The sequence below is a fragment of the Chelonoidis abingdonii genome, chromosome 7, assembly GCF_003597395.2.
Source record: "Chelonoidis abingdonii isolate Lonesome George chromosome 7, CheloAbing_2.0, whole genome shotgun sequence".
In the NCBI taxonomy this organism is placed as follows: Eukaryota; Metazoa; Chordata; order Testudines; family Testudinidae; genus Chelonoidis; species Chelonoidis abingdonii.
This window is the reverse complement of record NC_133775.1, coordinates 75,592,126-75,605,384: the sequence shown is the minus strand read 5'-3', so window position 1 is coordinate 75,605,384 and position 13,259 is coordinate 75,592,126. Positions and strand designations below refer to the sequence as shown.

At 44.6% G+C, this 13,259-nt stretch overlaps 1 protein-coding gene across 2 annotated transcripts in view; it reads left to right on the top strand.

Moving 5' to 3' along the window:
• The first annotated feature begins 623 nt into the window (after nt 1–623).
• Nucleotides 624–13,259, top strand: part of UBE2D2 (ubiquitin conjugating enzyme E2 D2) — a 56,594-nt gene continuing 43,958 nt past the window's right edge. Inside the window, exon 1 of one of the 2 annotated variants that reach the window (XM_032777699.2) lies at nt 624–1,031. In XM_032777699.2, coding sequence (XP_032633590.1) covers nt 1,008–1,031 — 24 coding nt within the window. In that variant the 5' untranslated portion in view covers nt 624–1,007. The remainder of the gene's footprint in view (nt 1,032–13,259) is intronic. The other variant, XM_032777700.2, reaches the window with a different exon arrangement.

Genomic DNA, 13,259 nt, shown 5'->3' with positions numbered 1-13,259 from the left:
CGGGGAGGGGGGACATGGGCCCAGGCCAGGGAGAGACAGGGGAGGGGGTCCCCTGGAGGGGAAAGGGAGGCGGGGGAGTCATGAGCCCAGGCCGGAGAGAGGCGGGGAAAGGGATGCGGGGAGCAGCAGGGAGGGGAGACATGAGCCCAGGCCGGAGAGAGGCGGGGAAAGGGATGCGGGGAGCAGCGGGGAGGGGGGACATGGGCCCAGGCCGGAGAGAGGCGGGGAGGGGGTCCCCTGGAGGGGAAAGCGAGGCGGGGAGCAGCGGACATGGGCCCAGGCCGAAGAGAGGCGGGGAACAGCGGGGAGAGGGGACATGGGCCCAGGCCGGAGAGAGGCGGAGACGTTTCCCCGAGCGGGAAGGAGACAGGCTCTCCCCTTCCCGTGCAGCGCCAGATCCCGACACGCACTACAGCCGGGTTCGCGGTTACAGCCGCCCACCGGAACCTTCCTGCTCTAGGCCCAGGCCCCTCCGCCCTGCGCAGCCGCTCCAAGTTTCCCTGCTACTCTACCCCTCACCCGTCCGGAACCTCTTTCTTTCTCTTCTCGCGAGAAGTTACTTCACTCCATCGTCTTCTCTCCCCGATCGTATTCTTCCGCCTCTCCGAGTCCCTTTCTGGAGAGTTCTGTGTGAAAGGAGAGTGAGGAAATAGTCCCTGTGCCCGAGCGTGCCTCATCACCAGGTGCTGCTGCCCCTCCGCCCGGCTGCCCCGCTGGTGACTATTGGGATGGTGGCGGAGTGATACGGCCTCGGAGGCAGCAGCGCATAAAGGCCCCGCGGAGTGATGCGGTAGCAGCTGCGGCAGCGAGTAAGAGCCCAGTGGCTGCCGAGGAACAGTGAGGCCCTTCCGCCGCACCGAGAGTCCCCCCGCTGCACCTTCCCCCTCCCAATAGCGCTGCCACCGCCGCGCCCCTCCCCCCGCCAAATAATCCCGAAGGAGCGCCCCTCCCCCACGCCGCCCGAGCCGCGCGCGCCCCCTCCCCGCACCGAGCCCCTCACACACACAATGGCGCTGAAGAGAATCCACAAGGTAAGGGCTCGCGGGCCGGGGCGTCGCGCGCAGGGAGGGCCCGGCCGGGCTCCTGCTTGGGCGCTTGGGAGGGAGGCTTCATCCCGTTCCCGGCCGCCACCTCGGCCTCCGTGTTCGCACCCGGCCGAGCTCAGGCCGCAGCCAGGGGTCGGGCTCGGCTGTGCTGTAGGCCCCGCGAAGGGCCTGGCCTGGCCCCCCGAGTACTGGGCGGGGGGCGGCTTAGTGGTGGGGGAGGCCGGGCGGGGGACAGCCCGCCCCCCTTTACGTAACTTTGCTGGCAGGGGCTCCCCCACTGCGAGGCGAGCCCCGAGCGGCTGCCCGCCGGCCCGTGTGCGCACGGCCGAGAGGGAGCCTGCTCGGGCAGGGGCTTCCCGCAGCCCCAGAGCGGGGTTCCGCGCCGGCGGCTCTGAATCGGGAGCCAGCCCACTCGCGTGGCCGAGGTAGAGATGCTCCTTGTCTCTGTCAGCCCCGCGAGCTCTGGCCGCCCCAGGACTGTCACTTCTCAGCCATCGCCGGGCGAGCCGAGCTGGCCTGAAGGGACCCCGCACGGGGCGGTTTGGGGCGATTGCATCTCTTTGTTGTTCTGAGGCTCGAAAATGGCCTGGCAGGTGTCTTTCAAAGACCCAGGTAGTCTCATGCGAGAGAAATGTAGGCTCTGTAGGCTGGAGAGAGAAATTAGTGACATTGTAAGAGCAGAAAGTGAAAACTGAAAAACTGAGGGTGAGGGACTGTAACCAGACTTCTCAAATCTGGGTTTTTATCAACACGTATTTAAGGTCAATAACTCTTCTCGACTACAGAAAACTATTATTAAATATTGAACACTTTGCCTTCTGTTAGGGGGTTAGTGCTCACAATATGCACCCACACAAGCTGAAATCTGTAGTGGTAAACAAGCAGAAAAACCTCTAGATTTTGTATGAGTTGAACGACCTAAATCAACTATTTTTTTTAAAGCTGGGTGACAAAATCTGATGTAGAAGAGAGTTCTGGTTGCTCACTTAGTTATATGGTCTCTGTATAATCCCCAAGAGTCAAAAGTGGTAAACTCATTTTGATTATCAAAGTTAAACAAATAAGACTCTAATGTAGGGAGTAAGATCCTCAGATCCTAACAAGCTTTCTGCTCAAAGCCCCCCAAAGTTTCCCTCTGCTGTGGAGGACATGTAAGGTGCTGCCTAGGAGTTTTCTTTTGAGGCTGGAGGTAATTCTATTTGTAGGAGTTGCTATCTAACCCCAGATCCTGAAACTCAGGAAGTCCTTCCCAGGTGCAAGTTTGCTTTTGTTTAACTTCGTTACTGAGTGTGGCTACATTAATAGGCATATGTACTTGCTTTATGAGCTTGTATTTTTTCCTCAGCTGGAAAATTTACCCAGTAAGCATTTTAAACCTTCTAGCAAAAGCCTTATTTGACCTTTGTAACTGCTGTATCTAATTGTTTTTCTGCACAGTTTCAGATTTAATGTTTCCTAATCGGAAGCTCCACTGTATCAGATTCTTGTATTTTGGTAGGTGGTAGTGCCTACTAACTTTTCCTAATCTATTCTTCCCTTTTAATCCCTTCTACTACTACAGGTTGTCTGTTAGTGGAGGGTGAAGTGATCATAGTTGTCAAACTGATTAGCTGAATACATTCAGCTAGACATAATAGTACAGTGCCATTTATTGTATGCTACTGCTCATTTACAAGTGAGCGAATGCAGATAGGAAGGGATGCTCAGAATGGCATGGAGTTGACTGGACTCCAGGTGGTTGAGAAGTGGATGAGTATGGAACTGATGGGGTGGAGGGAAGGACAGTATGGAACTGATGAATCTCTTGGGGGATCAATGTGGAATTGATGTTTTTCAAGGTGGACGCAAGGCAGAGTGCCCCTAGTTTATGACTTATCCTGTGGGAGAGTAGATTTTATCCAGGGAACTTCATGTGTCTCGCCAGCTGTGGTGGGAAGTATTTCAGGGAGCCCTTAGTTCCAATTTTGGGAGTGCCTCACGTAGTCCTGTCTCAGCTTCACCCAGGTCAACCCAATGCCTACCAGTCAGAGCCCAAACAATATCCCCCCATCTGCCAGCGATTCCACCCTGCCAGTGCCCACCTCTGCAATTGCAGAGAGCCCCTATTTGTGCCCTCAGCAAACAATACACACTAATTAGCTGCACTCAGCACACATCACTCATGTCACCTCTGTGATCAGCCAGTCTCCAATTCATTTACAAATTTTTTATTTTATTTTTTTTATTTATTGTATGTTACTGCTTATTTACAAGTAGCTTCATCAGAACATAGTTACTTAAAACACATCTGAAGGAAAATACACCTAAAAACTTGTTCTTGTAGGTCAGAAAAGTCTCCAGACTCCTGTCTCCTAGTCTTTTTATAGGAGACTGCCAGTTTCTCTTGTACTCTAGAATTTATTATAATGCTTTCCAAAGTAGTCATCCCCGTAGTATCTAATAAATATCTGAAAAGGACGCTGTCCAAGAGTAAACTGTTGAGGAATCTTTTGCTCCTCTGCTTAGTCTGCCAAACAAATGGCATACTTCTCCAAAACAAGAACCAACCGTGAACTTTGACTTTTAAGTACAAGCCCCATGTGTGCAACCTTCCTATGTGTTTTCAGGTATGGATTACGTGTTTCGATTCTAACTCAAAATTTGGATAAAATAAAATGTATAGCTTCTGGCTGATGTGGAGATCTTTGAGGCCATTTCTGTTCTGATGCACCCAGCAATGGACTTGCACCACACATGCAGGCTAATTTTTTTTCTGCTGTGATTGCATGGCATTTGTAAGTGTTCAGGAAGCTTTCTTTTAATGTTTTCCATTGATCAACTTAAAGTAGCTCATGGAGTGCCAAAAAATACCGCTCTGAAAAAGCTTGTAAGCTTGAGATTTGTCTACAAGGGGAAATTTATTGGCATAATTATACCAGGTTACCTATAGCAATATAATTCCCCCATGTGGACCTGTACTTATGGAGTAAGAGTGCCTTTTTCTGGTGTAGCTTATGTTACTTTGGCAAACTTGAAAGTGTCTTAAGCTAACTTTGAAAAAGGCTCTCTCCTTCTGGAATTAAACCACTATAGCTAGCTGATAATTTCCCATGGTGAAAATATCTGTGATTTTACAGATATGCTAAGGGTAGCACTGGATCTGCACACATTCACCAAATTGATATGCCTGTCAAATACCATTTGGCTTACCTTTGCTTTCAGCTGGGTTAAATTCCAGTTTAGTTGGTATCATTTCATTCTGCACCAGTCTAGCACCCCTGTAGACAGCATTAAAATGACAAGTGGTTCAGACAGTTCTCTCCCAGTGGCCTTTTCAAAGTCTCCTAGAGTCCACTGTCTCTGCAGGTTTGTGCCAGGAACTGAGAAGTACCCAGAGGGAGTTGTAGGCAACTGTAGAACAGCACTAGTTTGAACATCATGCAGAACACTAGTAGGCATGGTTAGCATGGACTTTACCATTTGTACTAGGCGCTTGTTTCAGTGCTCAAGTCTAGCCCGAAGTGGTTAGGTCATAACACGGCTTAATCACTCAGCCTTTAATTCTTTGTATTTTAACAATGCAAGACTTGGAAGAAATTTCAGACCTTGTAACGGATGGAAGACTGATACTGAATAATTGTTCTTTCATCTGTTCACAAGGGTGTTGGTATGGTGGCTGCCCTTGAATGCTAGTCCCATATTCAAAGATAATGATAATTTTGTAGAAGGATGGGGCACTTTAAAATCACCATAGTCCAAATGTTGGCTGTAAACAATTGATCTCTAAATATTTGAAAAATGGCTGTGGCATGTGCTATAGCAACTAAAACTACATATAGCCTTTTTATTCTAACGTAGGAGGCATTTCTGTAGAGTCAGGCCAACTTTAAATAGGGTGGTGGTAGTGGAGAACCACATCCCTTTGTGTGGGAAGGGCTCCTAAGCCATACATTTCTACAGATTTTAAGCTTTCATTGAAAAAGTTTTTAGCCCTTTAAAATATTTGGACAGGCCACGTCTATACTGCTTTGCAATTTGGACTATGTGGAGTAAATAGCAGTGTGTGCTAAAGTGCTGTGCAGTAACTCCTGTGTTGATGCTGCAGACTAACTTAAAGGTTTGTACTTTGCACTGAAGTAGTCCTGGAGAAGCAGCAGAATTCTTCATGGAGGAAGACCTCTCTTAAAAAACACCTCAGAAACTGGAATAGCAAATTCTCTCTCTCAGACTTTACTAGAAGAGAAGGTTGTGAGAAGTGGCTAAGGTAGCAACAGTCCAATAGAGTTTGTAGAATGGGGTAGGAAAGATGAAAGTTCCCTAGCTACGTTAGGGAAATAGGGGTATCAGTCTCTGGCCTGTAGGAAGATGTTCATTGTGAATAAGGTACTGTGAACTGGGATTTGCGATATCAAAGTTCAGTTCCTAGTTCTGCTACAGAATTTCTGTGTGACATTAGGGAAAGTCAGTTTGTCAATTTGTCCTTGCCTTGAAGGGGTCGGGGGGTGGGTGGGTCTGGATGATTAGTTCACTAATGATATATTCTGATACTGTGGGGATGGGAGTTACAGAAGTACTTATGTTTGTGATCCAAAAGTTGAAGCCACTGATCAGTTTACAGGGACAGTACCCTGGTGGGGTTATGGTCCGAGATGACCTCTTGGGAATCGGGTCATTTCAGAGGCAAAGCAAAGTTGTTTGAAATCTGACTGTCAAAAGCTGTAGATGCTCCTAGAGGGTCTTGTATGAAGTATGAGATCTGATACAGTGGCCACATCTCATTCAGCAGGTATCTGCAGGAGAGAGACTTGCTTTGGAGTTCTGTATTCTCTAGTCAGAGTGCTTTGAAGAAACTTTAGTCCTAAAACTGATGAGGTCTTGGATAAATTAAAGGCTATAAGATTAAACTGTCAGATCTCTTGGGTTGTGTTAGTCTGTTTCTTGCAGAAAATTTTCCTTCAGGTTGCACAATGGGTAATCTCAGCAGACCTTATCTGCGTGTCTGCTGATTCACATATCTAGAAAGTTTGTGAAACACTTCCCTGTTGGAAGAAGCAGATCTTCAGACAAATCTGAGGATATGGAGGACGACCTCAAGCTGGTCAGGAGATCCAGAATCTCCTCCTCCTTCTCCACTATCTGGGGAACACTTGTCCCAACTCTTTCAGGCAGGGGAAATCATTTCACTTGACATCCTATTCAAAGCTGTATGCCAAATTCCAGCTCATCTGCTTTTTCATGGATTCCTAATGGGAAAGATTGAGAAAAGATCTTAGTTCTGTTGAAAACAAACTGTAGAAGTGATGCCTGAGCCTTACAAAGGGAAAAGACTTCTATTCTAGTATTTTCTTATCCCTAAGAGGATCAGTAGTCTGTGGCCTGACTCTGGATCACTGCAAACATCTGAATAAATCAAAATCTATAGCTTCTTTGCAGAGTATAATACCTACACCTCACCTGAAGAACAACTTTGGGGCATCTCTGCTTTGGAGATAACTTATCAACTTGTGGAAGCAAGTAAAGGCTCAAGTACCAGTTCAGATTCAAAATGGACAACAGTAATTGGCAGGTGCTACCATCAGACCTTGTCATAACCAGAGAGTTTAATTACTGGTAACTGAATGGCTTATGTTTGAGTTAGCTATGCTGAATGAATTTAAATTTTGTCCTGTGTTCACAGTGTACTCAAACACTTTTATTTCTTTGTACTTATCCCACAACTCCAGCTCTGCTCCAGAAGCAGTGCATTTTGGGAGACTTGAGAAGGCCACTGATGTATTGTGGGACAATAGTGGAAGGACTAGGTGAACCATATCTTATCTGAATCCACACTGACGCCAGTTTATTCCGTACTGGTTAAGCATTAACTGGTTATTTAGACTTCCATTTTATTAAAATTTGACACCGAAGGGAGACTATATAAAGTTCTAGGCATTCTTGACATATATTGAGACCTTTACAAGCAGGTGATAAAATTTAAAAACTGACCAAAGCAGCAGTACTCCTCAAACAGGGTGCCTGTAGGGAAATAATCTGTTCTTCCCACTCCATCATTCTGGAATCCAGGTCTTAAGGCATTTGCAGATGTAGAGTAACGTGGGACAGTGGGAGGGGGTAGGATATTTGTTATAACCTCAACTTATAGAATGTAGGTCTTGTCCTGGACATGCCCATATACTGTCAACTAATAGTCAATGTTCTGTGGTCAGGCACATGAAATATGGTTTCTGTAGAAGTAATATAACTGGTCTTTCCAGAGAATGTTTTTCTGGAAGTTGCTCTGACCAGTTTTAAGGTACAGGCAAGTGTCATTCACTATTCTGTTTGCCATACCAGCAACTTTGCCTAAACTTCACACTTGCCTAATCTTAAATCCTTAATGAGAGCTACTCTTTATTAAGGCTGTGTGGGGAACAATTTAGTTCTTTTGGCTGCATAACTTCTGCACCTATTATCTTCATAGACTTAGTTAAACTACTGTTCACTTTAACAGAATTTAATCTGCAGGACTGAAATTCAGTGAGACAAAGCTACAGATGAGGGTGAAAAGAGAACTTGCTTTATGTCCCATGAGGGAAGTTTCATGGTGCTTATGAGCTATGACAGTAGACTGTAAATCTCCTGAGGTTTATATAGTACATAATACTTTACCAGCTTTGCCCACAAAACTTTAGAATTTGAAAGTACACTGAGAAGTAAAAAGGGTGGATTTGATTTAAATCACTAGTCAGGAAGGCTTGATTTAATCATGGTTTTCTAGATAAGTGTATTCTTGTTGGTTATTATAACCTTAATACATATTCTTCATAACTCAGCAATAGATGCAGGTTTCATTTTTAGATGGTACACACTATACATTTTTAAACAGTGATTTAGTTTGAAAACTTTTCAGATTTAGTTTTGCAGCTATATTAGAAAATGAATGTTTGTTTGGTTATTTCATTTACCAAAGGTAATTGAAACAGATATTTATGAAATTTGGAGGTGAACGATCTCCAACTCAACAGGTCAGTCATTAATATTTGGAGGATTTTGTTGCCATTCTGTATTAGGAGGAGAACATCACCAGACAGACATTTAAAATTTTTATTCAACTAAAACAACGTTAAGTAATCTGGATTTTTTTTCTTCAATGCAAACATATAGTATTTTTTAACAAAACATGCATATGTCCCTCGCTTCTCACATTTATCTTCCAGACTTCTTGTCCAGATCTGTTCTGCCCCCAGGACTCCTCTTCTATTCATTGAACTTCTTGAAACTTTGTACTTCTAGGGCATGGCTACACTTGCAGATGTAGAGTGCTTTAAGTTAAATCAGCCTTCATAGAGCGCAGCAGGAAAAGCACTGCAATCTGTCCACACTGACAGCTTCAAGCACACGGGCATGGCCACATTTGCAACACTTACAGCTGCATTGGGAGTGGTGCATTATGGGCAGCTATCCCAGCATGCAAGTGACTGCAGTGTGCTTTGAAAATAGGAGGGATGGGGTGGAGTGTGACAGGGAGTGTATTCAGTGTATGGTGGGGGAAGTGGGTTTTTGGGGGGCTGAGAGCATGTCAGCATGCTGTCTTGTAAATTCAGACAGCAGCAGACCTCCCCCTTCCCCTGCCTCTCTCTCACTCCACATTCCATGGTAACGGCTTGCATGCCAACTCAGAAATGGAGCTTTGAAAGGTCATTTCCGCATTCCTACGGGAGTTCAAAACAGTGACGAGTGGCCACTTGACTTAAAGTGATTATAGGATGTTTCCGGAGGCCGATCAGAGCACTGTAATGCAACACCTCATTCCCACTAATGCCTGGGTGTTGTAGCCAAGGCGCAGCAAATGTTATTTCTCTTGCTGAGGTGGAGTACCAGCCGTGCTGTAGCTGCGGCGCTATGAGCCTTGCCAGTGTGGACATGTAGTGAGCTAGTGCACCTGGGGCTCCTTTATTGTGTTGTAAGTCACAAGTGTAGCTAAGCCCTTAGAGGTAAGGGACTGACTCTGTGTACACAAATTTGCAAAGGCACAATAGAGCTGAGGTCTCTTGTTTCTCACCTCTCTATATTTATTTAATATTTTTGCTGTTAACAAGCATGTTACCCCTGGAGACACAAATCTACAGTTAGAGAACTGCAAAACTGAGCATCTCTGATGGTATCTTCTAGACCAGGGATCAGTGACCTTTGGCATGTGGCCCATCAGGGTAAGCCCCTGGCAGGCCGGGACGGTTTGCCTGCAGCATCCACATGTTCGGCCCATCACAGCTCCCGCTGGCTGCGGTTCACTGTCCCAGGACAATGAGGGCTGTGGAAAGCGGCAGCCAGCTCATCCCTTGGCCCGCGCTGCTTCCCGCAGCTCCCATTGGCTGGAATGGTGAACTGTGGCCAGTGGGAGCTGTGATCAGCTGAACCTGTGGACACTGCAGGTAAACAAACAGTCCCGGCCCACCAGGGGCTTACCCTGATGGGTCGCGTGCCAGAGGTTGCTGATTCCCTGTTCTAGACTGAACACTGAGTCCCACTGGGTAGATAGAAAGATTAATCTAAATATATGCAGAAGGCTGTGGAACCCCCGTAAGGTTGGGTCCCTAGTCTATGAACTATTGGAACTCATTTACAAAACTTTTCTTAAACATTATATGAATATATTGTCTCCTGCTATAGAATTAGGATTTATAATCCCTATTCCATGATGAGATACATTATAGCTCAAAGGTATCTTAATTAAAACCATCTTTAGATAGGTTTTTTTCCTCAACAGCATTTCATAAAAAAAAAACCCAACCCTGATTTTTTTTAAATTGATTTTTCTCCACCCTGGAAGTAGATATTATTAACCATTGCTAGGCACATGCAGAGCTTATAACTGCTGTGAGGAATAAATGTGGTTCATAACTCTTACAAATAATATGCTGGCAAAGCCAAGAAACTCATATCTCCAGCCGATGGCATAAGTCATTTTAGCAGCAAAACTGGGAGACCCTGTAACTTACATAAGAACTGCCATATTGGGTCAGAATAAAGGTCTCTATAGGCCAGTATCCTATCTTCCGACAGTGGCCAATGCCAGGTGTCCCAGAGAGAATGAACAAAACAGGTATCATCAAGTGATCCATTCCCTGTCACTCATTCCCAGCTTCTGGCAAACAGGCTAGGGACACCATCCCTGCCCATCCTGGTTAATAGCCATTAATGGACCTATCCTCCATGAATTTATCTAGTTCTTCTTTGAACCTACTTATAGTCGTGGCCTTCACAACATCCTCTGGCCAATGGTTCCATAGGTTGACTGTGTTGAAGAAATACTTCCTATTGTTTGTTTTAAACCTGCTGTCTATTAATTACATTTGGTGACCCCTAGTTCTTGTATTATGAGAAGGAGTAAATAACACTTCCTTATTTACTTTCTCCACACCAGTCATGATTTTATAGACCTTAATCATATCCCTCCTTAGTCATCTCTTTTCCAAGCTGAAAGGTCCCAGTTTTATTAATCTCTCCTCATATGGAAGCCATTTCATACCCCTAATAATTTGTTGCCCTTTTCTGAATCTTTTCCAATTCCAGTATATCACTTTTGAGATAGAGCGGCCACATCTGCATGCAGTATTCAAGATGTAGGTATCTCGTGGATTAATATAGAGGCAATATATTATTTTCTGGCTTACTATCTATCCCTTTCTTAATGAGTCCCAACATTTTGTTCGCTTTCTTGACTGCCACTGTACATTGAGTGGATGTTTTCAGAGAACTAGCCACAATGACTCCAAGATCTTTCTTGAGTAGTAACAGCTAATTTAGACCTCATCATTTTATATGTATAGTTGGGATTGTTTTCCAATGCACATTACTTTGCATTTATCAACATTGGATGACAAAATGGCAGATGAAATTCAGTCACCTAGTTTTGAGAGATCCTTTTGTAGCTGTTTGCAGTCTGCCTGAGACTTAACCATCTTGAGTAGTTTTGTATCATCTGCAAATTTTGCCACCTCACTGTTTACCTCTTTTTTTTCCCCCAGATCATTTATGAATATGTTGAATAGGACTGGGCCCCATACAGACCCCTGGGGGACATCACTATTTAACTCTCTCTGTTCTGAAAACTAACCATTTATTCCTAACCTTTGTTTCCTATCCTTTAACCAGTTATCGATCCATGAGAGGACCTTCCCTCGTATCTCATGACTGGTTACTTTTGCTTAAGAGCCTTTGGTGAGGGACCATATCACCTTAGTTTGAGGAGGAACATCACTGTTCTATTTTTGGGGTTTGGGATAGGACTGTACGATGGTGGGTTAAGTTGCAGAATACGTCTAGTCTTTTTACGTCCATTCTAGATATAGACATTAACCTTGATCATGCTCTTGATGTTTTGCAGAACCTATGAGGATTTAATTTAGGACTAGTGATTCATGGAATCTCTTGTAGGTGAGCTGGCATTCCTCCTGGAGGCAATAGGGTTCTTAAAAGGTGTTATAAAGATGAACTTGATCTCCATCAGCCCTTCATCTGAGGGTTTATTACACATAGTGCAGGTAAACTGGTAGAGCTAAAACAGCGAGGAGTCCAGTGGCACCTTAAAGACTAACAGATTTATTTGGGCATAAGCTTCCGTGGATAAAAAAAAAACACTTATGCTCAAATAAATCTTGTTAGTCTGTATCCACACACAAGGAGTCTGGTAGCACCTTAAAGACTAACGCAGCGACCCCTCCGGTAGAGCTAGTAACCCTTAGGAATTTGTTTTAAAAGCAGTGTCAGAAAGATGGCAGACTTATTACTCATTCATCTTGGATCAAGGAGCTTAGAAACTGCTGGAGGCTTTAGTGGATCTTATATCTCATGGAAGTCTCTGGCAAAAATGGTGACAATTTTTGTACCAGCTGAGTACTTTGTGCATCTCAAGACCATGTTTTCAAAAGGCAGACAACCACTTGGTGGGTGCACATATTTTTGGCACACACTTAAGAAATGGGTCTGCCCCAACGCTGGTTTCATGTGCAAACTGCATGGGGAAATGATTAGGGGAAGTCAAACTGCCAGCATGCTAGTACAAACACAGTGTGGCACATAAAGATTACTAGTGCCTCTGCTTTTCCAGCAGATCTTGTAATCTTAGTCTCTTCAGGGTTCAAAGTCAATCATTTGCTTACTGAAGTTACTATGACCAGAACTCTAAAGAGAATGTTTTGTGGATGTTAATTCCTCATATTTGTCATTCTAAAGTTTCAAGAAGTGTGTGATGCTACTTCTTGCTGAAACAATGTCTGAAATAAAGGACTTGGGTTACTTACAGCTACCAGTTTCAGTGAATTTATGCATCACATTCCACTCAACTGCCATCTTGTTGACACGGATTCTAAAACTAATTCCTGACAAATGGTTCTTGAGGGTTACTAGCTCTACCAGTTTACCTGCACTGTGTGTAATAAACCCTCAGATGAAGGGCTGATGGAGATCAAGTTCATCTTTATAAAACCAAACCTGAATTTGCAGCTTAGAGTAGGAGTTGCATCATTAACATGACTACATACATATGACTTGATCTGATGAATCGTGGCTTTCCTACGGAAACTACTATGCACAACTTCATTAATTGTGAGATTAATTAGAGGCAAGAGGAAATAGCATCATTGTGGTAACAGCTCAATTTCTAATGATAGCCATAACTCTACCCTGTGTTCTCATCTGCCAGAGTAGCAGACTCTTATATATGGTGTCTAATGAGTGCTGTAGTGAAACTCATGACAGCAGCACTGCAAGATGACATAACATAGTTTGGAAAAGTAATGTGGCACCTCTGTATATAATGCATTGAGTGAACCGGCTTTATGCTAAAACTACAGTTTGTATGTGGAACTTATTGCCTCCGCTTTATAGCGAGGAGGCTGTACAATGGGTTCTTAGGCCTATAGTAGGGTGGTGGACCGGAAGTTTGTCCTGTATGTGAAAAATCAAAGCATTGTAGCTTGTGAGGGAGGTGTAGTAGTCTTGATCCCAAGTGTAGTAGGAGTCCAACCATACAAGTGTATAGCTAAGATGGAGTGGTGGGTTGAAGAGTGGTAAGAGGGAGGTCTAGGCTGGGGGGCTGGAATTTTGAGTACTATCGGTCATAGATTGGTTTAGTTACCTCTCTCAAATAGTGACACATCGGCCAAACTGGACAGTCACTACGGAAAAGGATAAATGGACACAAATCAGATATCAGGAATGGCAATATACAAAAACCTGTAGGAGAGCACTTCA